General features: G+C 38.6%; 1 protein-coding gene across 1 annotated transcript in view; it reads right to left on the bottom strand.

The window, feature by feature from the left end:
• LOC136350826 (Ig-like and fibronectin type-III domain-containing protein 1) overlaps positions 1–27,515 on the bottom strand; it is a 101,682-nt gene continuing 74,167 nt past the window's right edge. Inside the window, exons 3-23 of the mRNA XM_066302916.1 lie at positions 9,058–9,264; positions 7,259–7,408; positions 7,040–7,204; positions 6,717–6,944; positions 6,459–6,658; positions 6,198–6,405; positions 5,905–6,127; positions 5,620–5,848; positions 5,432–5,569; positions 5,223–5,367; positions 4,812–5,167; positions 4,486–4,757; positions 4,222–4,414; positions 3,919–4,165; positions 3,547–3,771; positions 3,290–3,495; positions 3,063–3,238; positions 2,811–3,013; positions 1,498–1,805; positions 923–1,082; positions 1–871 (exon numbers count right to left, since the gene is read on the bottom strand). Of these exons, the coding sequence (XP_066159013.1) occupies positions 834–871; positions 923–1,082; positions 1,498–1,805; positions 2,811–3,013; positions 3,063–3,238; positions 3,290–3,495; positions 3,547–3,771; positions 3,919–4,165; positions 4,222–4,414; positions 4,486–4,757; positions 4,812–5,167; positions 5,223–5,367; positions 5,432–5,569; positions 5,620–5,848; positions 5,905–6,127; positions 6,198–6,405; positions 6,459–6,658; positions 6,717–6,944; positions 7,040–7,204; positions 7,259–7,408; positions 9,058–9,264 (4,277 nt within the window). The 3' untranslated portion in view covers positions 1–833. The remainder of the gene's footprint in view (positions 872–922; positions 1,083–1,497; positions 1,806–2,810; positions 3,014–3,062; positions 3,239–3,289; positions 3,496–3,546; positions 3,772–3,918; positions 4,166–4,221; positions 4,415–4,485; positions 4,758–4,811; positions 5,168–5,222; positions 5,368–5,431; positions 5,570–5,619; positions 5,849–5,904; positions 6,128–6,197; positions 6,406–6,458; positions 6,659–6,716; positions 6,945–7,039; positions 7,205–7,258; positions 7,409–9,057; positions 9,265–27,515) is intronic.

Below are 27,515 nucleotides of genomic sequence, written 5' to 3'. Positions count from 1 at the left end.
TTACTTCCAAATGTTTATTTATTCCACTTCTACTCAATTTATTGTTATGCAATGTTATTTTACAAATTTTAAAAAGTATTTACAAAAAGTCCTGATAGTACGGGATTCTTTTTTAGACTAACTACGTTAAAACAAAATATGGTGAATATAAAGGCACATTTACATTGTGTACGTTATACACAAGTTATATTAGTATTTTGTATTCTGCTATGTAGCTATACGCCTACTGATTAATTAACCAAAATTAGTGTGTATAATGTCTAAAAATTACTTTTTGTAAAAAATACGCCAATAAAACTTAATTTGGACTTAATAATACTTTATGTGATAATGAAATTGTGTAGCCGCCATATAAAAAAGGCCATTATATGGTGCACGTCTAACATAGGAATCATGTAATAGACGCTCAATATCCTTCAAAATTTGGCACCCCTCGGACCCTATTTCTCCTAATCCTAACTCTCCTAAGTGTTTTTTTATTACGTTTTAAATTAAATCACATTTTTCCTTAACTATAAGAAATATCTCCATCTACAAAATTACGCTACGAAAGAACATACTGCTCGAGGTATTGCTAAAGTACTAAATAAAATATGTACAATACCCTGGCCCTAATATGGCAACCAAATTTAATTCAATTAGGTGGGTCGTAATGAAGACATTATTGAGTCCAGTTTCAGATCTAAATGTGCAATCTTCAGGCGTTGGCCATAATTAGGGCAAATGTAAACCTACGACCGATCCTACACCACTATCACAATAATTATGGGCTACGGGGACCCTCAGATCTAAAAGCGAGATTCCTGACCCCTTTTCTTTATCATGACCTCATACTAGGGCTTCAATCTCTTGAATCCAGCTCCATCTTGACCTAAATTAAAGCCATTAAAATTATTAAGGGTGTCGTCAAAATGGTACCTACCCAGTTTAAGTTCTTCGTAGAGTGTAGGGTTCACTTCTTGGGCAGGCACGTGCAATTGCTCATTTTTCCATCCATGTCCGCCAGAAGTACTTGATGTGGAAATGCTGCCGTTAACTGAACCGTTTAGTGATGACGTACTACTTTCTTGCCCGTTTGGAATCTTGCAAGGATAGAAAAGTGAGGAAACGTTTAGAAAAAGTTAGAATAGAAACAAAGATGCCAGTGGGTAAAATAACAATATACAGGGTGGCCCGATTAAAGTGCAAGTAATGATGTTTCCGTTGAAATCGAGAGGTAGTATTTTTGTAGTGACTATTGATATAACAAATTCCTAGTCCAAAAGTATTATTTCAATTTAAAACAGCTCACCATCTCTCTGAGACACTCAGTATATGTTATAGTATTTACTTGGATATCGCGCCTTCTATTAATCTCGCAATTTAACTCTTCGCTAATTGTATCTAAAATTCTCCTCTTTTATTAAGCCGCATCACCAACATCTTCTCTTTTGCGTTTCCCCTTCAATTTCTCTCAACAGTACCTTAAGAATTTGACGAAAGAGGCTCCTTACTCACCTGCACATTTTCCATGTTAACTTCCCTCAAGTAACTCGGGTTCTCGAATGCAATTCCACCACTTCCCTTGATCCCCAGCATCTTCTTCGTCCTGACGAACCACACTGCCGCTGCTACCACTGCTGCCACGAATACCAACGCCAAGACGATTCCAACAGCCACGCCCACATGACCACCCTCCTGGCTTTGGCTAGCTGCTGGGGTTATGTAAAGGGACTTTTCGCTCATTGTGAATTTGATGGGATCTCCAACCGTCGACACGCCTTTGCTGTTGCCTGCTTTTACTACTGCTTCATAGGTGGTACCATCTGGATGCAGAACATCAGGTATTGGAATCAAAGCAAGTCAGAGTCTTAAAAGGATTACGTATAACTAGTCAAAATGAATTAAGGTCTTTTTTTTATTACGCTTGAAAATTAGTAAGTTTTTGAACAGGTACCATGGAATGCCATTTACTGGTACCTTCTCGATACCAAAGTTAAGGAATGTTAAGAATGACATTTTTTTTGCGCATTTTTGCTAAAAAGGCTGCAAAATCTTATTTCGTGAAATATTGAAAACAACATTTAGTTTGTTTTGCACTGTTCCTTGCAGTGCAGTGCAATGCATTGCGTTTTTTGCGATTCACGGTGAATTTTGACATATAAATAATAATAATATAATGTAAATTTAAGCATTTTTTGAAATAGGATTGTGAATAGTCATCGGTGTCTAGAGGAGATTGTAGAACCCTACGTCATCCCATTTGCAGCTGAAGAAGCTTCAAACTTTGTTCTTCAACAAGATTGTGCGAGTCTTCAAACCTATCGATTAATAACGCTATACCTATAGCAGCACAATATCGCAGTTTTGTTGTGGCCCGCCAATTCCTCAGACTTGAACCCCATAGAATATCTTTGGCACGTTTTCAAGAGATCGTCCAATTGGCGATAATTTTGATGACCTGGCAGAAATGATCCAGAAAAAACTAAACTACATTTCCGGGGAAATGATAGAAAACGTAATCAGCTCCATTCCCGCACAGTGTCAAGAAATTCGATTAGCCTGAGGCAGATACACCCATTATTAATGTTCCTTATTTATTGCATTTGTTAAATTTATTTCAACAATACAATTTAGTGAAAAATTAAATACTTGCAGTAATTCTTTAATATCTTCATCATTCCCTACTAAATTTTAAAAAACTAAATGTTATGTTTAAGCCTGATAATTCCCTAAGTAAACTAATATTTGTCAAATTGAAAAAAAAGTTGAATTAATTTTATGACCATTTATAGAAATGGTCATTAATTCGTTTTGACTAGTTTAAGTACCTTTTAATTCTGTTATTTGCAATTTGGTTGTAGGCGTGTCCCCCTTCTGGCTGGACCTATTTTGCGAGTCCACCGGCCGCCAAAACACTCTGTACATTTCTACTGTGTGGGGATTCTTAGCGGGTGGATCCCACATCAAATATACCGAATGGGCGTCTATGAATTCCACTCGGACGTTTTGAGGGGGGCCAGGGATTTTATCCCTAAAAATAAAAAATCCTATGTCTGACACAACACACTACCAGGGACAACCTTAATTCGTGGAAACATCCCATGATATGCTTCGTATAAGTCAACACGCAGATTTTGCTGTTAAGAACTGGTTCTCCTCTGCACCAATCTAGACATCTTCGAGGAACATGAGCGTTTGCGCAACAATTTCGATGGTCTGAGCCATCAGCTGCGCATCTCATCAGTTTATCAAGGTCCTGGAAAATTTTAACCTTATAAGGCCTTCATCAAAATGAATTTAACTCTACCTGAATGCACTCAGGCTTATCTATCACAGCGTCGATGTCCACATGGAAGAAGCAGGCGTCCATACATGAAGAAGTTACGTTTTGTTCCAGGCAACATTGAGTTACGTTGCTCACAGTGGTTGGGTTGCGGATCCTAACCGAAACTGGTTGCGTTGCACTTCCAAAGGCGTTCTCTGCATGGCAATAGTATTCTCCCACGTCCATTACTAAAGTCTCTGTTTAAAACAGCCGAAGATTTGAAGCAGAAAAAAACTTACAAGAAATCTGCTTGATGGTAAGATGCATTATGAATTTATCCTCTTCGTCTCTGGCCTTAAAGATTTGTATGTCGTGTCCTCCTCCCTGTATTACAGGAGTTCGCTTTTCGTAGTTCTTCCAGAACATCATCTTCGGTTCGGGAGTGGCTTCCACCTTACATTCTAATGTTACAGAATCTCCAATTGTAGCCATGGTGATTCCACTGGCTTGGATGTGTGGTCCGTCTAAAGCAAAAAGCAAAGTGTTCGAATGTCTATGACTGGAACTGCCGCACCGATCAGCAGCTAATCACCATATTTTGGTGAGCCCAACGTTGATTGTTGATCCCATTACAGATTCTTGATCTTCTTATCGTTGGTAAAAATACTTACGACTTATTGTAATTTTTCTGGAAGCTTGCATAGGGGTTCCATAACCGTTGTCTGCGTAACAAGAAATCTGATCCATATCCCGTGTAACATTATGAATCACGGTGACCATATGCCTGGTAGTGTCTTGTCTCACCAGTCGCCCGGATATGTAGAGCGAAATGGTGGGCATGGGATTACCCATTGCTATGCAAAGGATGGTCATACTGCTGCCTTCTATTACCAGATTGATGGGGTGAACTGTGGGGGGCTGAAAAAATCAATAAATACTGCTGTTGCAATTAAAATTTAAAAAACTTAATTCACCTCAACAAAAGCTGGATAAGCTGGATCGGTCCAGGCAATCAGAGTTTCAGATGGCATGCTAACGCCTTTGTCCGTAACGGCCTCAACGTACACGATATATTGAGTATTGGGACTCAGGTCCTTTAACATATAGGATGTCACCGAGGTGTTTTTCACCTGATATGAATCTTCCGAGGTGGACTTATGATACAACCTAAACATTAGTGAAAATTTAGTAAAAATATTGGATACAAAAAAGAACTAATAGGATATTAGTTCTGATACCTGTATGAGATCTGCTCAGAAGGACGACTGAACTGAGGAGGCTGCCACGTAATAGTAACCCAAGTGGCACTGCGACTAGCCACCGCCAAAGAATGAGGAGAAGAAGTCACCGCGTTCAACCATTTACTCTCATTCCCATTATTTAGTTTTATAAAGACCACGGACGAAGGCAATGAAGTTCCATAGTCATTCCTGGCAACCACAAACACTTGGTACATGGCGTTTTCTTCCAGATCAGTCAGTGCGTGGTAATACCCAGAGGTGTTGCTTTGCTGATATTAACCAAAAAAATGAGGTGTGGAATTTATAGATAGATGAAAGCACACCTTATCCAATTTTTGCAGTATCTCATGCATAGACGTTTTGTCAGTTTTCTGATAATGAATTACGTAATCAGTGACGTTGGGCCCCTCCTCGGGAGGCGACCATTCCAGGATGATACTAGTCGAATCCACGGCCACAGCATGGACCCCTGTAACCGGGGCGGGTAGTTTTCCAGTGCCTTCTTCGAAGCATTGGACTATGTTTCCTATGTAAGTGACACATTTGGCTGCAGTGACACGAAGAGAATCCACCACGACTCCAGAACATAACGAAAGGCAAGTTGGAGGGACTCCTCTTCTGCTGCAGCAGCCTTCGTGGTTTCTGCCTCCGGCCGCACAACGTAGTATTGTGGGGAATTCTGTGTTAACAAGTATAAGGCTCTCTCGGGATGGTTCAGGTTATGTTTTAGATACCTGTTCCACATACAGCCAAACGCTTGATATCATTCATGCTCGCATCATAAGAACACAAGGGAAGACATACGCTGTTCAAATTGGCTTCTACGCAACAAGCTGTCACGTTGTATGCGGCAGCTTCTTCGATTTCATCTTCTTCCACCTGGATAAAAAAAATCGAAAAAGATAACAGGAGGTTTCTAAGACTCCGTATTGAGACTTCTTACCTTACTGCCTGTCCTAAACGTCAATCTAGGACTAGGGGTCCCCACTCCATGAACATTGACAGCCTCTACATACACCTCGTAGTCGGTGAGGCTTTCTAGGTTCTCCAACACCCATATACTCTTCGCATTTGATATGATCTGAAAAAACACATTAAAATCACACTCCAGCTGATCATAATCGGAGTTACTTTGAATTCTGGCTCTTCATCATCGTCATCTTCTTCTTCACTCGATTGTACAGGCCTAATGTGCACGTTGTAACTTGTGACAGTATCACCTAAAGTTTTTGGAGATGACCAATGAAGAAGAGCAAACTCGCTCTCCACGTTGGTGATATGGACTTGAGTAGGGGCGCTAGGTAATACTCCGTAGCCTTGGAGAAGACAGTTGGTGTATTCTCCCATATACCGAAGACACCTGAATAATGTATTTGTTGAAGTGGAATTTGGTTTGTTTAACTGCGCGTTGATTACTTGAAATAGTTGAAATCGAGCGATGATACGTTTCCAGTGCAAAGCAGCTGGCACAAATCTGGAAGACCGCGTTCTTTACAACAGGGAGTGTGGTCTATGCCGTTCGTCAGGCACCCGAATGTGTCCTGCGCCCAAGGGGCGCAGATCATTAGATCTGTGATTTCCACTTTTTCAGTTTCTATTGGATCGCACAACTTATTCAGACAGGTTTTGTGAGTTATACCTATAAGCATAGATGAAATGTATGATAGTGAAGTCGTGGTGTTAGAGTTCGCTTGAAATAGTTTAGTTACCTTTGTTCGAACAGCAACTTTTGATATCAGGCAACGGGGGAGCCTTTCCATTAACAGTCTCCTTTATTTTTCCGGGAGCTAGAGTCATGGTTTTCACAGAATAAGTCGGAAGTGATGTCCCAATGATATTATGAGAAGTCACTGCTACTTCATACCATGTGAATGGCTCCAAGTCATTAAAAATCGTCATATTTTCATCCCTCGAAACCTACAGCAGATGTAAACGATATAACTCATCATTATTCATGATGAGAAAACTACCTTATGGATTATACTATTCACAGTGGAATTTCCGCCAGAATCCTCTTCAGAATTTGCACTAAAGCTCTTGATTGCTGTTAAGTTCACTGCGTACTCATTAACAGTTTGGGCATTAGCCCCTGGAGGATCCCATACAACTTTGAGCGATCTTTCAGTCAACGAGTCTACTTCCACGTTTTCTGGAGGTCCTGGTAGCAGCTCTATAAAAATTTGCGTTCGCACAACCCCCTGAGTCAGTTACAGGAAATCTGAGCATACCAATTCCTTCCATGATGCAAGCCAATGTCTGTTCAGTATAGGCTGAGCATGAGAAGTGGGTCTTAATGTTCTGGGTAATGGCAGTGTACTCTCCTCTGCAGACATCCTGGCAAATGTCAGGCACCCTTTCGTGGACGCAGCAAGGAACGTGGTTCCTGCCATCAGCCATGCAACGCACTATAGCTGGGAAATCCTGCTCGCAGTTTTCAGGGTCTTGGCCAGTACTACCTAAAAGTATCATATTCACAAACGAATTGTATCAAATATTTAGGTAAGAAGAGCAAGGAGTGTTGCAAGCTTCCTTACCATCAAATGAACCCTACCTTCCAAAATGCTTTGTATATTACAGAATCCTAGGCATCCATTCGATACATTTTTAGATACACAGCAGTCAGTGTAATTATGGTTTTTGATCCCTCCAGTGGTAGGCGTGTTGTCCTCATAGATAATGATGTCTGTAGGGTTCGCTGTGATGGCTCTCGAGAGAACTGAGTTAAGAATAAAGTAGCTGTTATACGGAAAATTGAATAGTTAAGCCTCACCATTAAGTCTGTGGAAACTTCGCACGATCGGATTACTATTGACTTCGCACACGTAGACCCCGGAATCTGCAGATTTAGTACCTTTGATCACCAAAACCCAGACATCGCCACCTGAAGGAAGGTCACCTCCCATTTCATCTTGATCAGTGCCTGAAAATTGATATAGAATAAAAAACAGTTGTGCACGTATTGAGATTTCTAGCACGCTACGCTTCATATGCTTAGGTAGGCTCGTCAGGTACAGAAAAAGTTTTCTTGCTCTCCCCCTAAAAGCACGAGAAAATTTAGTCTTTTCCAATTTAAAGCCCCCATCTTCATCTTATTGAACAGGAAACATGATTAAATGACGTGGCGGCATAATAAGTGTCGCGTGTTCCATAAGCCGGGGTTTATTTCAAAACTTTTATCAATATAGGGGCGGTATTTAAGCCTCCGACTTCGGATTCCGATCTCTCAGGAATTTATATTGCATTTCTCTTTAATACCTTTAATGGATCTTGATATGACGAAACGCGGATTCTTTCATCTCCTGGATTACGAGAAACTTCAAACTTTCAACTTATACGCGAGGTGAACTAAAAGCTGATTTGGGGTTTAGCCGGAAAATATTGGTTTCTCTTTGAGCGGTGAAGTTTATATGGGTTTGGGTAATTTGTTTTAAAGCATTTACATTAAGCTATTGAATGCTGCAGCACAGGCATAAACTCATAAATCTCAGACATGAAACGCGTTTCACAATTCCGAAGGGGTTGCGAAAAGTACCTGTTTATGTGGCAAAACTGGAAGGAATAACAGCATACACACACGGGAAAATTTCAATTTTTTTTACCCTGGTTTTGCAGAAATTCGCTCATGCCAAATGAAATAAAAAGAGACACGCCACTGGGGGAAACCAAGAGCTGAGCCAAAATCCTACATTTAGACGATTGAAACTTCTCTAATCGTATGCACTACTGACTTGAATGGAATTTGATCTGTGATCCATGAACTGCAGGTGCATGATTTCCCGGATGACAGGCGAACGAGAAATATATATTTTTTTAATATGTAGTTTTCCCGCAACGCTCTTCCGAAACGTGAGCCGGTTAGCGCGCCACTGGGCAACTGTTTTTTCTTTTGTTGTGGAAAATATGGCAGCTACGAACATCTCAACAATCCGACTTAAATACCTCAAATGGTTTCGCAGAAATAATTTTTTTTAATAAAAAATTAACATTTCCGCCCCAAAGGAAAACATTTGAATTTCTAACGTTACTGCCTGGGAGAAGGATACAGCTTAAAAATTGTCTTGTTGCAGGTTGGTTGTGTAACGTTGAAAATTCGGAAACCTAAAAAAATCTGCCAAAAAATTGATGAAAAATATCAAGTCATTTCGAAGTAACAATAAAACCTAATCCTGAGGTTCGAGTTTTGTGCCCTGGAGCCCCCTAAATACCCACTCACGAAAGCGTGGATGTACGAGTCATCCACATAAATTGTAGAAATAATGTATTGGTTCTGTCACAATTTCCCACATAAAGTCATAAACGGTTTTCCGATTTTGGAAACGGCAAAATAAACTGCATTACGTCCTCGTTTTACCCGTTTCCGGACGGCCCTCTTTCTCAAACTAAATTATTGTGATGTTATTACGGGACCGTCTCCCCTCGTTCGTTCAGTTTAACTGGCCATGAAATGGCCCTTGTCCTTACATCGACGTATTTTCAGAGAATAAATCAAGCAATGGCAAAGATTGCGCTAAATCAAGCGTTAACGCAAACGGAAGCAATTGGAGCCGGAAAATTTTAAGCCGGACTTACCAGAATCGTGTAAGACGCTGTATCTTTTGTCGGCGGTTACACGGTTCTCTCCAGCAGTAAGCACTCTCGGGCTGTGTCTTTCCTTTTCTTCCTTTTTCCACATGACCGTGTTGGGCCCAATATCGCGAACTACGCAAGTGATTAGCGCATCATCTCCTTCGTAGACATGCACTGGATTTGTGAGGCTGTCTCTCATAGATGGAAGTCCTGAGGAGAGAAAAAGCGTTGAATCTGAGAAAACAACATTTCATTCAAGTGTTCTCAAATAAAACGATATCAAAGTGGCGCATTTTGCAATTTCACATTTTTAGGGTTCTGATGGGAAAAGTTAAGCAATTCGGCGAATGGCTTGAAAACTACTTTCCGCACGTGTCTCCGCTAGGACCTATAACACTTTTAAGTATCTTCGAGAATCAATCTACGATGAATTTTTGTAATGAGTTTCAGGCATGGTTCTCATATTACTTTGCTGCACGATGAAGGAATCACAATGAATTGGCATCAATCTAAACATATCGGATCTGTTCCCTGTATGTTTCTGGATCGTTGCCGTTGCTGGCCTCAGTTGTCAACTGAGTTATGAAATGAAAACACTTACGTTCATTACGTAACCACACTTCCAAGCATGCAATTGGGGTCACTTAAAAAATTCCTCAAAGCTCATACAAACAAATTCGGGGGGACACTTTGCCGGCTTAGGCTGGCTTCTCTTCGAAATCCAAAACGACTGTGAAGTAAGTCTATCTAGTGCGCAACGAGCGCTTCAGCGATATGAAGAGCCTGAGCTGCTCACTCCAAGAACCGGATCAGAATAAGCAAGGGCTACAACAACGAGAGATGACCGGTTTCTCGGTTCTATTGCTTTGAGGAATCCAACAGCTGCGGTATTTTCCCTTCGAACTCATCTGCAAGAAGTGAGAAATATTGTCTCTTAGGAGGCGATTTCATGCTGCTGGATTATCCTCTCGGCCTAGAGCTACAGAGCTTCGGCTTTTTCGTGACCACCGCATCATGAAGTTGAATTTTACACAAGAACACTTACCTTGGAGTCACGTAATGTTTTCGAATTAATCTCAATTTTATCTTACGAGTTCAGACAGACGTGTGAGAATGTAACGATGACGAGACGAGAGATATGCTCAAACTTGAATTGCTGAACGACGTTCATTTGGCGAAGGCTCAGTTATGGCAGAAGGAGGAATTTCAGTCTTCGTCCAAACTGCCACTCTGAGTGCGTGCAAGTACCTGATGAAAGGCCTACAAGACCATGTTCACGATTATTTTTGGAATATAACGTAACTTTAATGCATAACAATACAGGCCCCACACCGCTCGTACGGTTACCGCCTTTCTTGAGGAAGTTAAAGTCGTTCGATTTTTCCGGCCTGCTCGAAGTCCGGATTTGAATTCGGTAGAGCGTGCTTGAGATGAGATAAAGAGATGCCTACGGGGACATTGTGCCGGCTTCCAGAAATTCCAGAGAGCTACGTGAAATGTTGGCGCAGGAATGGTGCAATCCTCCTCAGAATTTGGTCCAAAACCTATTTTGATTGTAAAATACCTCACATCGAAGTGTTAGTTTGATTATTTTTAATACATTTCGCAGTGACAGCAAAAATTCCTTTAGGTCCAAGCAATTGCGAGAAAATTATCGCATAAAATTCGTAAATTATGTTAGAGGTAAAAAAATTTGGATAAACTATAAACTATTAAATTGAATTCACGTTGCTAGGTGACCCTAATTTTGTACTCGGGAATGCAGTTACGAAATGAACCTCGTTTTGTTTCCCCCGTGAAAATCTAAGGGCTTATTTAAGGCGTTGAGACCCAAACCGGACCATTCCCGGTTTAGTTATTATCTGATAATAATGGTTGAAAAATGTTGAAAAATATATTTTTTATTCTAGCAATATTTATTGGGATTTTACAAGATTTTTGCTTTGTAATCAAGATAAAAATTAATATTCTTTTGAATAATTACAAAATCACTATTTTAAGGCGCAAATGTCAAAGTTTATTGTTTGCTGGTCCACTTTGGTTTTATAATAAATGAAACTGTATCAATATGGATCAAAACTAAATTGAGCAAAAGAGTATTTAAAATGTTTTTAATTAAATACAAAATTGTAAATTTAAATCTTATTCGTCATCAATTGCTGGGACGGAAATAGCATCCTCCGCTGCTGTCGAACACTTCAACGATTGGTAAAAGTGGTGGTAGATTGGCGGAATGAACTCGATTAGCAGCAACAAATCTTTCTTCTTTGCAGTTGTTATAGTTTCCATTAGGAAACAACAAAGGCAGCGCACCCTGTAAGCTTTCTACTGAAAGGTTCCCTTTTCAGATGTTACATGTCTGTAAAGGCTGTAATTCGCCAATCCCATATTTATAGAAAAATACGAATGGGCTCTCTTTGGCTATTGTAATGAAATGTCCAATGAAACCATCCAATTTTAGTAGAATCTAATGATATTTTTCGGTTTGTTATGAGTTTTTCCAACCCAACTGTAAAAGGGACATTTTCTTTTTTCATTAACTCTACTCGAAATGGATTATTCTTTCTTGCTTTAGAAATGACATGTATCCAGTTTCTTGGAACGTAAACATTAGGAAAAAATTTCTTGTGTTTTTCAATAACACCGAAATCCCTATCGCAGGATAGAAACGAGTGGCCGTTTACCGAGAAGTTATGTTGGATTTCCTCCACCGTAAATTCTTGAGATTGAACGGTATACTGGCAGGATAAAACCATTTTAATGTTCCTGTTTTGGCCTCCGCAACCATCAGAATACATTTGAACTTTTTCTGTATTTATAAAACGTTGAAAATAATACATCAAGCATGAACCGACTTCTTGGAATTCACGTGAGGCAGTGGATCCATTCCACACGAATATTGTGGCTACGTTGGTCCGTAAATTTTGAATTTCAAGGTAGAATGTCCACGACTACCTTCTAGAATAAGTTATGCCAGTGGATGGGACAGGTGGAGACAAGGTTTATATTAGATCAAAAACGATGACCGTGGCATCGTCTTCTTGTAAATGTTTTGAATCTGGATCCATTGCATTTCTCAGTTGTTGTGCTTTGCGTTGGTGCATATCTAAGGAAATCTTTAGTTGTTGCAAGTTTGCTACATCAAGCTCGTGTTTTATTTTATTATGTAAAGAATTCCACGTCTTGCAAGAGTCTACAATTGGAGCGTGGAAATGCAGGTTAAATTTCGTGTTAAATATGTCGCGAAATTTATACTACGACACTGAATTGGAAACCGACTTCTTGTATTCTTCATAAAAAATTCGCATGTTTAAATCTGGACAAAGGTACTTTCTTTCGATTTTATGTGGGGAATAGGGGGAAACGTACGTTGGAAACTTTTCTATAAACCTACTGACCCCATCAAATTCTTCAGCAGATGTTTTATTAGCAGATGGGTGCTTTCCTCTTTGATCAGTTGGCGTTACCTTGTTAGTTTTCTTCGTAAGAGCAGTTTACCGTCGAAAAACTTTAATATTTTTTAAATAAGATTTTACATACTTTAATGTCATTTCCGTAATTGTCAGGTAAGTAGTACAATCGTGTGAAGTTTTTGGAGTTCTTAGAAGAAGTAATATTAATTTTAGTGGAAGTGTAATATCGAGCAACTAGCTTGACTTTCACCTGCGAAAATAAATATGCAGCTGCATGTCAAAATTCGCAGATCTTCTCTGGAAATGGTTTTTGTGTTTCTTCATTACTCATTTTACAACATTACTAGTAGTAGCAACTTTTAGCCGGAGAAAATTGCTTAGCAAGCACAATTTTTCCCCTTACGTTGGTGCATTGATCAGCAGTTACCAGAAGAAATTTACGTTTATTTTCTTTCCATTAACTCACATCTCCGACACGCTTTCTTACTTTATTTACTTTTTCTTGCACTTTGCTTGTTGGACTCAAACTGTCACTGTAAGCATCACAATTATCATCATAATCACTGTCGGCTTCTAAGGCTGACGGTTGGTACTCATCCCAGCTTCCATCGTTACCAAAGAGCGAGTGGTCAGAAGCAGACTCTGTATCTTGTCTTTGTTATAAAAATAAGATTATGAATGGATAAATTATAATAACGCAACTAAATGAAACAAATGACCAATTATATCTTTTCTACCTTTGTTTGCAGTTTCCCATGCATAACCGCTAGACGCCATAAGTCTAATTTTTCAATGAAATTCCAAGTTTTCAATTGTTGGTACTGTTTTACAAAAGTAAACCATGCAGCGTACTAACTATAATAAACAAGTAAAACTGTATAGGAGTAGAACCAAATTTTAATCACAATAAAGAAGATTTTTTTACCGAGCAGAAGTGAACCAAGCCTCATGATTCAGTCTGGAATAGCTTCATGAACAAAATAATGAGGTGAACTATGTTGTTCAAGTGCCTTAATTTCTTACAGATTATGTGAATTCCGGATAATTCACTCGCACCTTGTAAATTAAATATTGATATGCAGAATACGCTGTTTGGTTCAGTTTTTACATACATGAGGGATGGTCTCAACGCCTCATTTGCAAAAATTTGTCAAATGTACTGCGTGACATAGAACAGAGAACATTCCATAAAAATGGTTTTATTTAAACAATTTTTGGTATGCATGTTTGTGACGCAAAAATAAATACTTCATTAAAAAATTGAACAAATTTAATTGTTAAAAACCAAAAAAATCAATAATTTGTCGGTCCCTCGCGGTATTTTATGCATTCTTGTACACGTTTAGGCATGAATTCTATGAGGTGATTGCTGTCCTCTTGCAGGATCTCATTACGGGCTAATTGGAGTGCATGACATAGTGATGCTAAAATTTGTGGGGAAAGGTCAAGTTACTCAATCTTCTACCAGCAGTACCGCACATCTGGTCAATCAGTGAGAGATTTGGAGATCGAGATGGCCAAGGTAGCAAATTGTTGCATTTTGCTGAAAAAAGTCCATAGTCATTCAAGCCACATGTGGTCGTACAACAAAAGTTTCCAGATACTGCACGAGATGGGGTTCTAGGACTTCTTGGATGTGTCTTTGGGCTCTCGTAGTGCCTCCAATGAAAAGTAAAGGTGACCTGCTATCATATGCAGAGGCACTCCAAATCATGTCGCCTACAGTCTGATGGATATACTTCTGTATCGTAAAATGAGGATCCTGTCTTACATCCCGTGTCCTACTCTTGCCCGACCATCATGCATACCAAAACAGAATCTGGATTCGTAGCTAAACACGATGTTATGCCATTCCAGATTCCAAGATGTCCGTTCTCTGGATCACTGCAGCGAGTTTCGACAATGATTTAAAATGAGGGGTAACACAATATGGGGACGGTAGGAAATTAGTCCAAAACTACTTGTCCAGCAACAAATGGTTCGAATCCCAAAGGGCCTTCCTTGTTTAGCAAACCACTGATCCACCAGCGTTCTCAAAAAGACTATGTCTTGGGGCTATAATTCGAAGGCGGCGATCTTGGCGTTCTGTAACTCTTCAGTATCGTTCAGTACTTCTGCCTGTTTACTCTTTTTGGAACCACGCCTGACAACATCTCACTATAGTCGTTACATTACGGTTCCCTAAATTACCGACCAGCCTCTCGTAGTCCCACCATTCGACCTCTCTCAAACTGGCCCAATTGATAAAAAATTTAACCGCATTCTGCATCTGGGCATATTTGATTAATCCAAAAGCGCTTTCTAAACACGCCATATGCAAATAAATGGTATTTTGCAGGCATATTGTTCATATTTTGTTACAACTTTTATAGTAAAAAAAAAAAAAAACTTAAATTCCTAATAACTCGAAAATGCATTGATAAATATGGCTGAAAATTCAATTGTTTGTTTGTGTTTCCATATACAAACATGCGTACCAAAAATTATTTAAATAAAGCCATTTTTACGGGGTGTCCCATTTTCTATGTCACGCAGCATAAATTTGTGCCCCGTTGTCCTTCCAGGTGTTCGAATAAATCACGCTCCCTTGATGGGGGATGGAAAAAGTTGGCCCTATTAACCTGTATTTTTTATCTTCGATCGGAACTCCTTTATATCCGTTTGCTAGATCAATTCGGTACATGAAAGGTATCTATCAATTTTTCTTTAGGCGGCGTAATAAATCTCATTGTCTCCTATAAAAGGACGCAGCATAGAAGGGAGGGAACGATAACAAAATAATATCGAAGAAAACCAAATAACAAGAACATCTACTTTGGCAACATTAATCATATCACCTAATAGGCTTTCTTTTCCGTAGTGTGAGTAAGACAAACGACGTGAAACATTCTGGCTGCCACTGCCGTGAAAGCCTACAACATTATTATGACGGATGTTAAGTGTTCTGATGTATTTTCAGGGGCATGTGAAGTAAATAAATGGATCCATCCTACGTTTTAGTCATACTAAGGGCTTCATCTACCCATAGAGCAAAACTAAAATCCCATTTAATTTAATTGTTTTAAGGAAAACCATCTAATTGATGGACGTCACTGACACGAGCTCGTTATTTTTACCCCGGGCCCATTTCAAATTCCTGGGCTCAAAATTTATTAAATCATTTGTCTGTCCCTAATTAAAATTAAACCGGCTCATTGTATCTAATTAGACAATTAATCCGGGGCTTGTAGCGTCCGGGTTATTAGTTTAAAGGTGCCTACTAATTCTCACTTACAGATGCACCTGAGGATTAGCGTAGACATTAGGGTGCAGGCAAATGGAGTCAGAAAATTAATTCGTGGAATTTTATATCTCTTACGGATGTCTGGATGCGCTCACTCCGTATCATATGACTGAGTTTACATTTAATCTTCTCAATTTGAGTTTGGAATAAGGTTAGTGTTACGAAAAGCGCCATTTATATTTTGTAACAAGTTTATAAAGTTTCCTTATATCTGGATGCTTGTCTTCCGCGAGCCTAAAACTGGCTTCATTGGAATAATGGAAAACCCGGATCGTGTTCTTGGAAATTTACCACTTACAGGTACGGGAAATTGATCAAATTACTACGCATTTCCACTGAAATATTTCAGCTCAAGAGGCATTTTTACATTTATAACTTTGTGCCGGTGTGGGCATTGAGTAGAACCTGATAAATTGCCCTCTCTACTCGTACCCATTGCAGGTGGTTGACTTTGGCACGATGGTGGCTACGCGGGCCATGGCTGGCATAAGTCGAGAAGCATCAAGTCGGGCGTGTTAGATGGCCATGTCACGTAATTCGTTGTGCATGTGCAGCTGACTCTATCCTTAGAACCTATTTTGGGTAAATTTTCCGTGTCCAATTAAAGTACACAAATGCGTCAGTAAAACTGATAAAAAAATATTTTCTCCAAAACAACCGAACAAAACTACGCCATGGCAATTACTTAAGTATGCCAATATTATTACATCAGTGTAAATGTTGTAGTATCTCAACACCTGTTCCTTTGAGGAATGGGTCAAGTGAGTGAAAACGAGGGTTGATAGGTGTCAAAGCAATTCCAGATCCCAAACTTTCCTCGGTCTACCGACTTTGATCGTTTGCGAAAAGTTATCTCAATATGTCAATTCCACAATATCCAGAAGGGGTTGTTTGCCGAAGTCGCTGAGGACGACTCGTTTTTAAATTGGTTTCCTGTTGGTGTAGAAGGTGTGTGTGTATAGAAAGTCACTCTATTCCTCTAGGAAAACGCGCTTTTCTGCACTTTCCCAAGCCTATCAAAAATTTTGCTGAAATTCACTGGGCCATATTTCTATATAATTTTTTTTGCTTGATTCGCAGAAATCAGCGCAAACATTTGCGTTCTTTCACATTTCGTTAAAAATGTACGAGGAACAAATTCAGTAAAAGTGCGACGAAATTGACTGATAATATCCTTGCTTTTGCGAGTTGCTGGCAAGCTGCAGACAAGCAGGCAGGTAAACTTTTCAAAGGTCTCTACACGGCAAACTTACCGGTTCAAGTACTTTTTAAAGGGTAAATAGCGCTTAAGGAGCTGCAGCGTCTTTGTTTGTTTGTTTTTTTTTTTTTTAATTTAAGTTTGCTCATTGAGCTAAGAAAACTACAAAAATTAATTTCCCAGTCACCACGTAAATGGTGCCGTAAAATCTCGGTGGTAACACTTAAGTTTTTCAATTTGCACATGAAAGTTGCAAAATCGAGGTGCCTTGCCAAACGTCCTCAAAATACACTCAGTTTCATTTGAAAAGCACCACCCAGTAACGACAATAATTAAGTCTTGTAATTGTGGCAAAATGATGCTTCATAATAGATTATCAAATAATCAGAATTTTAGTAAAAAAGAGAAAATGTGAATGTTTTTTTTTTCATTATCGACCTTTAAGGTCTTTTATCCAATAGCATTAACACTGTCCTGAGGCCAGTACTTGGACCTTTTATGCAGAGTTTAGTAAATGACATTTTCCAACAGGATATTATGAGCACAACTAGAAATACTGCCTTGGCCTACTCGTTCGCCGGACTTATCACCTATTGAACATCTTTGTAGCCGTCTTCGACATTTACCGATTCGTCCAAACAATTTGGAGGTTCTTCGATACCATCTTGAGGTAGCATCGAGTAACGTAACCAAGGAGGATATCGTTCATTTATCGCAAAGTGTGTCGCGAAGAGAATATTATTAACTTTTCAATTAATAAATGTTGTTTTTACTGAATTTCTGATCACTTGACACTCTGTTATGGAGCATTATTTTGCCAAAATTACAAAAGTTAATTATTATAATTACTGAATGGTGCATTTGATATGAAAGTGAGTGTATTTGAGCTTAAAAGCGGCAACTACCTGCACGTAACCACGCTTTCAGAGCTGGCTTTAATTAGGTTAATTGAATGGCATCCCAAATTGTCTTCCAATTTTTGAACCCGCCATTCCGCAATTACTTCAGCATTAGCAGAAAGTTACTCACCTTAATTTTAAGTTATTTCACCTTAAGAGCGGCAATTACATTTACATTTTCCATCGAGCACTGGCAAGGGTTTATTAAACTCTTACCTGGGAAAGTTCGTCCCTCGCTCAGAGGAGATTAATGGAGTTTGCTTATTCTTGGGATTATTTGACTTTTGTAGATTTATCTCTAGAGTTATTCTGGGTCATAATTAATGACACCTCCATAAACAAATACGGCGAACGAATAAAACTTCCTTTCGCCTTGTTTGTGAGGAAATAAAGTGACCGGGAATAAAGCAACTTGGAAACTCTGGCCGTCCTAATGCTATTCAAACAGAGTGAAGGCCCTTGTTATACTTTTGAGTTAGGTAAACTTAGTTTTGGTTTGCGTGTGTAAACAGCGTGAGCCTCTGATGATAATCAGGGGTTTTTGGGCGAGAAGCAGGTTTGATTTTCATTGAACGATAGAGGTCCACGCCACATCTATTAGGGCTGCAGTCTGTACACCTTAAGAAGGCTCATCCCTGTAATGCTGCATCTAAATCCACTCGATCCTTGGAAATAATTTACGACAGAACGCTTGTGAACTACTGCCGTACGTTAAACTCGACACAAAGGATTTTCTATGTTACAGTCAGCGGATTTACATGTCTGAACAGTTCTCAAACGCTAAAGGATATTCCGTTTATGTGCTTTATTGAACTTTACTACCATAACGTTACGCTCCAGGACGGATTTATGCATATCTATAGTTCTTTCGCGTCCGCGACTGATAGAAAAAACAGCCAATGAAGGGGACATTAATTACTTGAAGAATAGTTAAGAGGAATTTGCTTGGAAGTTCTTCAGAAGAGCGTGCCAGAAATTGTCGAATTAAAAGGTCCAACTCCGGGGAAGTGCTTAAAAATTCGTTCAGCTCTGTTGTTTTCCTATTTAATTCATTATAAACTTTCGGATGACGCCACGTTTTGATAAATTGCTTAAAGAAGTTTTAAAGCGATTTCCCTGTTGCTTCGTTCTACTTAAGTGGAAGCTTGATCACTCATTTAAAGGGATCAGCTCAATCATTCAGATCCGAAAGTTCTGGTACTAAATTGCTAATCGCCTCTCCAGCATCAACCCCCGACAAGCTGATTTTCCGGGAACTTTGAAATGCGTAAAACTGAAGGCAAATTCACCAGGCGCCAACGCGAGTTATGATTTAATCAACTCTCCACTAAAGAGACAAGTAAATCGGCACTAACCGCTTTAGTTCCTAATAAACTATGTAAATTTGTCTGTAAATTACCAAGGGGCTCGACTAAATTACATTTCCTTCGTAAGAGTTTACTCTCCCTCCGGGTTCCGAATATCCCACGCTCTTAGTGAAATGATTGCCGGGCCCATCAGTGGTGTGCGATTTATCGCTCTTAAGCTCTACGTGTATCATATCCTGAGGAGTAATGATCAGATAACACGCAAGCTTGTAAATAGTCTTCAGAAGGGTGTCCGGCCTCGAGGGGACACCCGTAGATGACCGATAAAGAGTTCTTAATAAAAAACTACTTTAATTTCCACATGGGAAGTCTTCTTATTTGAGGGTTTAGTATGGAAAGTTCAACAAGCTCCGTCCATGGCAAACAAAGTAAAGTTTTGCATTTTCCAAGTTTAAGCGCGCTCGCTTGCGTACACACGGTATAAGGGTCGAGCTGCTCGGCAAATAATGAATTAATAGAGCTAGCTATATTTGGCTTTGGAGTATCACAGATTATTTTATTACTGTTAAATATCGATTTCGTTGAGAAAACAATACGAAATCCGGATAAATAAGGCGGAATTACCCGCTATTAAAGGAAATTTTGAAACAAACTAAGGCAAAAATACTACGTCATGTTGCCTCTCTAGGCAACAAATACCAAAAATTATTTAAAATTGTCTCTTTGGCCGATTCCAAAGAGTTACAACTTTTTGCGACAGTAAGACGAACTCGTCCGGACAATGTGGAGTCTGCTCTCTAATTGCTGTTAATACTTCACGCGTCAATTTATATAGACATACAGCGCGAATGGGCGGAGTTTACAGTATTGTTACTTTCCGATTGGTCTGCGCTCGCGCGAATTTTATATGCGCAAGCCATGTGATCTGAATATTTTACCGCACGATGCCGAACGAACCGAACGCAGAACCAAACATTCAATTGAATGAGAGGAAAGAACTGCGAACGCTAATTTAAACCCAAAGTAGGATAATAATCAAGTCCCAGATAGGGTTTTTGTTCGGTGCTCGGAGGAAACTTGAGTCAATTCAGGATATTACACGAATGTAATGATAATCACTACGTGTGCATGTGTCGTTTCTAATTTCGAGCTACTAGTTTTGCTTAATTTCATGTGAGATTATTCTTCATATGCCCTCAGATTACTTTTTATGTAACCATCGTTAATTTTTCAAGCACCAGTAGTTCGTGTTTCGTGCTCATGTCTGGTTTTTAACGTGTTTCCAGACTATTTGTCACATGACCGTTGTGGCACTGAATCTTCTAAATACTTAACTTTCGTTCATTTGACGAATTCTGCAACCGTTACTTCCCTATTTGGAATTGTGCCTTCTGTGTTTCCGCATGAAAGCTTGATGCCTCGAAAACAATCAGATAAATTCGCTGAGTGGGTAAAGACTCATTAAGTTAAATAAAGGGGAATTTGAATGTCGTTTGGGAGAATGTAATGCCTCTCATTTGTTATAACATCGTACAATTTCAGACTCCGTTTTCTGCCTTAAAAACAAAATGAAACGGGAACTTTTTTAATCTTAAGAGCCGGACTCCGTTAGGAAATCTTAACGGCCGCCGGCAGCTAAGGTCCAAGTATCGTGTCTGCTTTATGAATTATTATCAGTTGATAACGCAAGATATTTTCATCTCCATTTAACTTCAGTTGTCCAAAGATCTATCAATTATCTTTCGAAGCAGGTAGTTCTGAGACTCGCTTTTTCAATCTTCTGTGAACTTTACGAGCAACATGATTTTCATTCGTGGAAACGATGATATTGGCCAACGCTCCGCTCCGATTTCGTCGTTCCTTCGGAAATGATCTCGCAAGGAAAGTTATCACGTGCTTGAAAAACCAGGCCTAAATCATTTCATCTGAGCAAGCCTTTTATAATTTCCTGGATCAGTTAGTATATTAATACGAAATATTAACGCATATCAGCAAATCTCAATGTTGCGTGACGATAAATAATCTCAATAACCGGCAACGCATCAAACGCGCAATTGATCTCCCAATTATCTACCGCACAATCTGTTGTCGAATGCCGTCCCTTCCTTTACATTTAGGGCTGCTTGTTGCAAATGAATGTTGCAAATGAATAGCCATTTCCCACAGCATGGAATTTTGTAATTTGCATGAATTCCGAAATTATTATCGATTCAGCGTGGTTGTGACGTTAGGGATACACAGGGATCTATTGTTTCCAGAAAGTGATTAGCATGTAGGACATCAAAGACCCATTCCCACAAAAAGAGTGAGTAAGAACTAATTTTAACGTCCGAACGGAAATATATTATGATAGCGCTAAAAACACTAATTAAAATTTTAGATAGCGCGCCGGTGGGCAAAAAGAAAGGGCTGAAAAGCCCCTATCCGCCACAAACACATTTTTCTCTTTTATTTATGCGCTATGGATATTGTCTGAGTGGAAATTCGCTTTTAGAAATCTTTGTGAGGGATCTTTTGTTCTAATTTAATGGCTTTCGTGGACTGCATAACTAGCTCAATCCTAGTTATGACGAGAGACAGTCGAAGGAGCAAAAGTTCGGATGATATTCATGTTTGGGATAATAGGGGCTTAATCTAAGTTTTCAACAGAGTCGTTAAAATTGGGAGCGAGGTGATTTACATTTTAATGCGATCTAAAGTATCCAGCTCGTTTTGATTTTAACCAGGAATCGAGGTTACTTTTCATGGAATAGAATGTCGATAATACCAGAATTTTCGCTTCATGAGTTACCCCTAACTGAATTTCTTGATACAGAACTCTTCGAGTTAATAGAACGTCTGCGAGGGTGCGTTCCGTGTTAAATGGGGCTGTGCAAAAACTCCCGCTCGCATTATAAATATTCGTTTCTACAGGCTGTCCCTGAACTACCTGGTCGAACTTCGGGAGGCGGTTAGACACATCGAATGCTACCAAAAACGTACGATCGAAAATTTCTGAAAACTCAACTTATTTTGAGGAAGTTGAAGTTTTTATTCTTGAAGACCTGTCTCGTTTTGTAACCTGAATGCCCCCCTATCTTCCTTTGCATTGCTTCTACGTAAATTCTAATAGTACGGTTGGAAACCCAGTTAAATTCTCTATTTTCAGCAACCATTGAGGGTTCATGCTATTGGCGCTATGTTAACTTTTCAAAAGCTGAAAGTAAAACGTTATAATTTCTTCCTTTTTGTTAAATTTTCAATTGTCCATTGCTCCAAAAGGTTCTCCGCCTTATACCATTTCACAATTCACGAAAAACAACTCCAACGAAGTACCTTTCTACTGTGGTAATCTTTCGTGAGATTACCTTACTTTTAACAGAGCGAGGAAGGTCTCAGTTATTAAAAACCACTTGCGCAGAGAAAAACTGAATTTGCAAAAAATTTGGGCTACGTTAAAATCACTTCTGTAGAAAATTAATATGAGCACAATTAAAAAAACTTGAATAAAGAATGCGCCAAGGTTGTATCTAAATAAGTAAGAAGGCAGAAGAGGGAGGTGGGACGCGTCATTCGCACCACTCTTCGGAGGTGTATGTTGCGTTTGCGCCAATAAGGAGGGCATTTTCAACAATATAATTAATAACTTATAGTTATTAATTATATTAACTTATAGTTAGTAATTTATAACTTATAGTGTTTTGTTTAAAATATTTTTCAATTTTTGCAAATAGAGTTTCTCTCTGTGTCGGTGATTTTCAATAACCGACACCATCCTCACTCTTTTAAAAGTAACGTGAACCGAAGAAATGGTACCACGGTAGAAAGGTACTTCATTGAAGATGTTTTTCATGAAGCATGATATGGTCTACGATAAGAATCCTTTGGAGCAATGGAAAAGAGTGAAAATTTAACAAAAAGGAAAAAATAAAAATGTTTTACTTTTAAGCGTATGAAAAGTAAGCAAATCACAAAGAAGATGTATTCAAAATGGTTATTCAAAATAGGGAACTTAAGTGGCTTTCCGATGGTACCATTGGAATTTTTGTAACAGCAATGTAAAGGAAGATACAGGGACATTTAGATCACGAAACACGACATGCTCTCAAAAAACAAAAAAAAAATCATTTGCCCAAAATTAACTGATTTCTCCGAAATTCGCTACCTTACACTTTTGATATCATTTCATCTGTAGAACCACCTCCTGAAGTATGGCTAGATAGTTCAGGGACACACTATATATTGCTACGGGGATTAATTTTCTGAATTGCAACAGACCTGGAAACAAATTGTGCCATCACTGGTCGTCGACCAACTAATCCATTAATGTAAATTAGTGGGAATTCCCTGATTAACAAATACATCAGCTAGCGGAAAGCTGCAATTTGGCCAAAAAATACCACTGGGACCGAAAAGGGTATGGGTTCACGGCTTTCTCCAAGGAACCGGAGTCTAATCTTGAAGGAAGAACGTGAAAGTGGGAAATTGGACTTTCCCTTTAAAAGTCCCATTTAAACTTGGTGAACCATGACTTTTTAAACAGCTTACGGAACACATAGAGTCAATACTTGTTACATTGTTATAGAGACCTGGACGGTCACGGGCCCACTTTTTGGGGCCTGAACCGTCGATGTCCTTTTTTTAGACCTGACCAACTGGAGACCAACTTTTATACCTAGACGATCGAGGGTACGAAACGTGATTAAAACTTCAAAATGAACGAAACAACATGATTCCTAAACCATATTACGTTTTAATACATAAGCAGTTTTGTGGCCAACGGATAAATTAAGCTTCTGTTTCCTCTAGGGCTTCCTTTACTCCTGTGAGAAGGATATACTGAAAATATTCTCAATTGTCGCCTTTCGCGGCTTAATCCCAAAATTATAACACCAACTTCACTGGTCCTAAATTAGTAATTTCCTCCCGGAGTTGCAAAATATAGCATTCAAACTTTACCATATGCAAGATATCTATTATTCACACCACCTGCTGGAAACAGCATTGTTAATCAGTTATTCCTCTTGCCAACTGCGTTACAGCGTAACTGTAATAAACGCGATCTAATAAACTAAGTTAAATTGGACATACATTAATGTGCTCGAATGCGTTCGAACAGGCCAGTAGATGCCAATTTGGTTGTATATGGAGATACACAACGCAAAGTTTAAACTAGTAAAATGGAGGTGTACTCGTTAAAAGTTTCTATTGAGTTGTGTCTGAGCCTATGCTATAAGTTCGAGATGCAGTCTGTTAACAGTAGTTTCCTTTTTAGGAAACATCTAATAGGGAACATTTCTATTTTCCAGTTTTGGACGATAGTAACCGAAAACCTGCGATAATCATTTGAACATGAGTCCACCGAGCTAAAGTTACAATCGGTATTTTTTTATCAAAAGATTTACAGAAAAAAGGGAGAAAAGTGCTGTTCACATTTGAACGATACAAGAACCGTTTCGATCACTTCATATGATAAGGTGAGCATTAATTTCTACGCTTTCCGTGAAATAAATTCCAAGATTTATGGTTCACCAACGAAAGCAATAAAGGGTTAATTCACTTGATGGAGACACATTTTATTATTTTTTGTTAGGTGTTTTCATTAGTTCAATCTTGTAAATACCCGCATAGACTACGCAATGGGCGCGTTCAGCGAGTGGCCGCGCGGCAGTGCTCCACTGCAGCGCCTGCTCAGCCTCGCGCAGTTGAAGTCGTTTAATTAGGTACGATTGTTATTCATTCAAATTTACGTTCTTTTCAAGTTCCAATCATACTTATTGCTTCTACAGTTCTACTTATTAGAACGATGCTTCGATAATGCTCGAACCACTTTCTTTTTACCGGTATTTTTTAATGAACATAATGGATAATGAACAATAACAAATTGACTCAAATTGAGAGTCTATACAGAAAGTGATTCTCAAGTTTACAATGCTTTATCATTTTCGCCTCTATCCCGCCTTTATTGTCTGGCAGTCGTGTTACGTTGTTACCTCAATACTTAAATCATGATTGCAGCGACTCTGTTTATCTGAATTTGTAACGTTACCGTCCTTTTTCCGCCCTGATTCGCGAACAACAGACATTTTTGCCCGATTTGGTGAGCAACCATGACAAACCTCGACTTCCCTAGCATGTGACGCTTGCAGCATAAAAGCGATATAAAGATTTCCATTAAGGGCAGAACAAAATTAGAAAAATAAATATGCGATAAAAAATGAAATAAATTGAAATATCTGGCTTCTCCCTTGAAATAATTTAACTTTACACACATAAACTTTTCCTTTTGAATTGTTCCCCATTTCCGACATTTTAACGATGTTCCAATACCTCGAAATTTAATTAAGCTCAGAGACAATTAATCGGATCCAACTTGGCACTTTCGGGTGAAATCTGCAATTATCCGAACTGGTGCAAAAAGTCCCCGATCTCGTGGCAATATCGACTCTGTCTTTGGAAGGAGGTGATTTAGGAAATCACTTTCTGTCTCCTTTGAGGGTCGTGATGTATGATTTTAAGGAAATTGAGTGGATTTTTTATCACCGAGGGTTGCAGCTTATTGATGTCGGAACGAGACGGTGGGATGCGACGGAATATATGATGCAGGTGTGTTAAAAATTGATCTTTTGCAATGTTAAAGGGATCATGCCATTTTTCGACTCTGTAAATTGCCACGTAGGTAGTGTAAAGTTTATCGTTTAGAACTTTAGCTGTGCTGGGACAAGATATACTTTGTATCGTAATACAGCTTTATGATGAGTTATATATAAAGGACCAAAAGTTCCGCATAAATGCGTTAAAAATTGAAGAAAATATTTTTTGTGAAAACGCTAGATCGTGAAATAATGATGTTAGTTGTGCATTTTTTCATACAAGAGACATGAAGACTGGGTTACCCATACAGTAGATAAATATACGTCTTAATTTTTTTTTCTTATGAATTTCTTATTTTTTATTAATTCCTTATTTATTATTAATTTCATATTTCTTACTAATTTCTAATTTTTTATTAATTTCTTATTTTTTTATTTATTTTTTATTTTTTTTAAATAATATTTTTCTTTTTCTTTATGAACCCCATGTATATTATGACGTTTCCATGTTTTTTGAAGAACCCTGAACGTATATCATGTAACATACCAAATATGCCAGTTATCGAAATATTTGCGCAATATAGCGATTAGAATGGCCCAGTAGATCTCATGATCTCACCCCTATGGACTCTTTATAAGGGGTTATCTGAAACATTGCGCGCATTTAAATAAATCCAAGAATGTAGAAGAGATAAAAAATAAAATTGCTGAAGAAGCTCAATAAATACTTTTTCAAATGATAAAAAAATTTCTTAAGGAACGTGAATTACGACTTTCCCACAATCAGATTAGTTTCGGTTAGGGCTAGCTCAACGGACCACAGTTCGAACATTCCGTAATAATAATGATAATTATTATTATTTTTATAATTATTTATGCTTTGTGACAAGAAAATATATCACAACAGCACACTCGCTGTCAGAGCGCTCTACCTTCGTAAACTCTGCTCTAACTGTCGCTGTGTTAAACTCAGAACTACATAAACTGTTGACCATTTGCAATAAAGCTAGATTTCCGAAGCCGTATCCGAAGCAGGAAATACACTTTAAACTTATCAGAATGGCATCTAGAATACCGGCTGGGACTTAACGAAGTTAGAGAGCCATATCATTCTATTATCGAGTTGTTAGGTTTCATTTACTTCCCCTAATATTGCCTCTGGGGAAGTATTTGCGGGTCATTATAAGCCATTTATAAAGGCATTAAACAATGTTGGAAAATGGGAGTTGACGTAGCGTATTTTTCTCGCAAATTTGTTTATTGGGTTTTTTGACTTTGGCTCAGCGCACGAGATCTGGATAATATTCTCCAGGCTAGTTAGTTTCTTTTATGTCTCGGTTTTCTGGATCTGAATTTCTGGGCAAAAACTTTCCAAATTGTACCTATATCTAGCGCATTAAATTGTGAACTGAAATATCAATTAAACAATGTTACTTGAAAACACTTTGCTGGGAATGCTCAAGGAACTTTTATTGAGGAATCAATTAGCGCACAAAGAGCCGGGAAATTTGCCCGTATTACCGTTTACTAAGTCACTATCAAAATTTCGCAATAAGCAGCGAAATTTCCTTGGCAAATTATAATTTTCCATTAAGCGTCCCTGTACGCCCTCCTAATTTGAATTTCAAACCGCTCTCGGATAGAGCAAAAGAGTTTTAATAATAATTAAGTTTTTCATTAATGATTTTAATTCCGTGGCAATTTTATTTCAGTCGAAATGTTATTATTTTATTCGGTCTCTTTGATTCGGTTTTCTCTCTCAAACGTGCTTTAATCGTACTGCCACGCA

This window comes from Euwallacea fornicatus, chromosome 4, assembly GCF_040115645.1.
Source record: "Euwallacea fornicatus isolate EFF26 chromosome 4, ASM4011564v1, whole genome shotgun sequence".
Taxonomy (NCBI): domain Eukaryota; kingdom Metazoa; phylum Arthropoda; class Insecta; order Coleoptera; family Curculionidae; genus Euwallacea; species Euwallacea fornicatus.
Note: the sequence above shows the minus strand (reverse complement) of the source record. Positions and strands in the feature narration are given on the sequence as shown.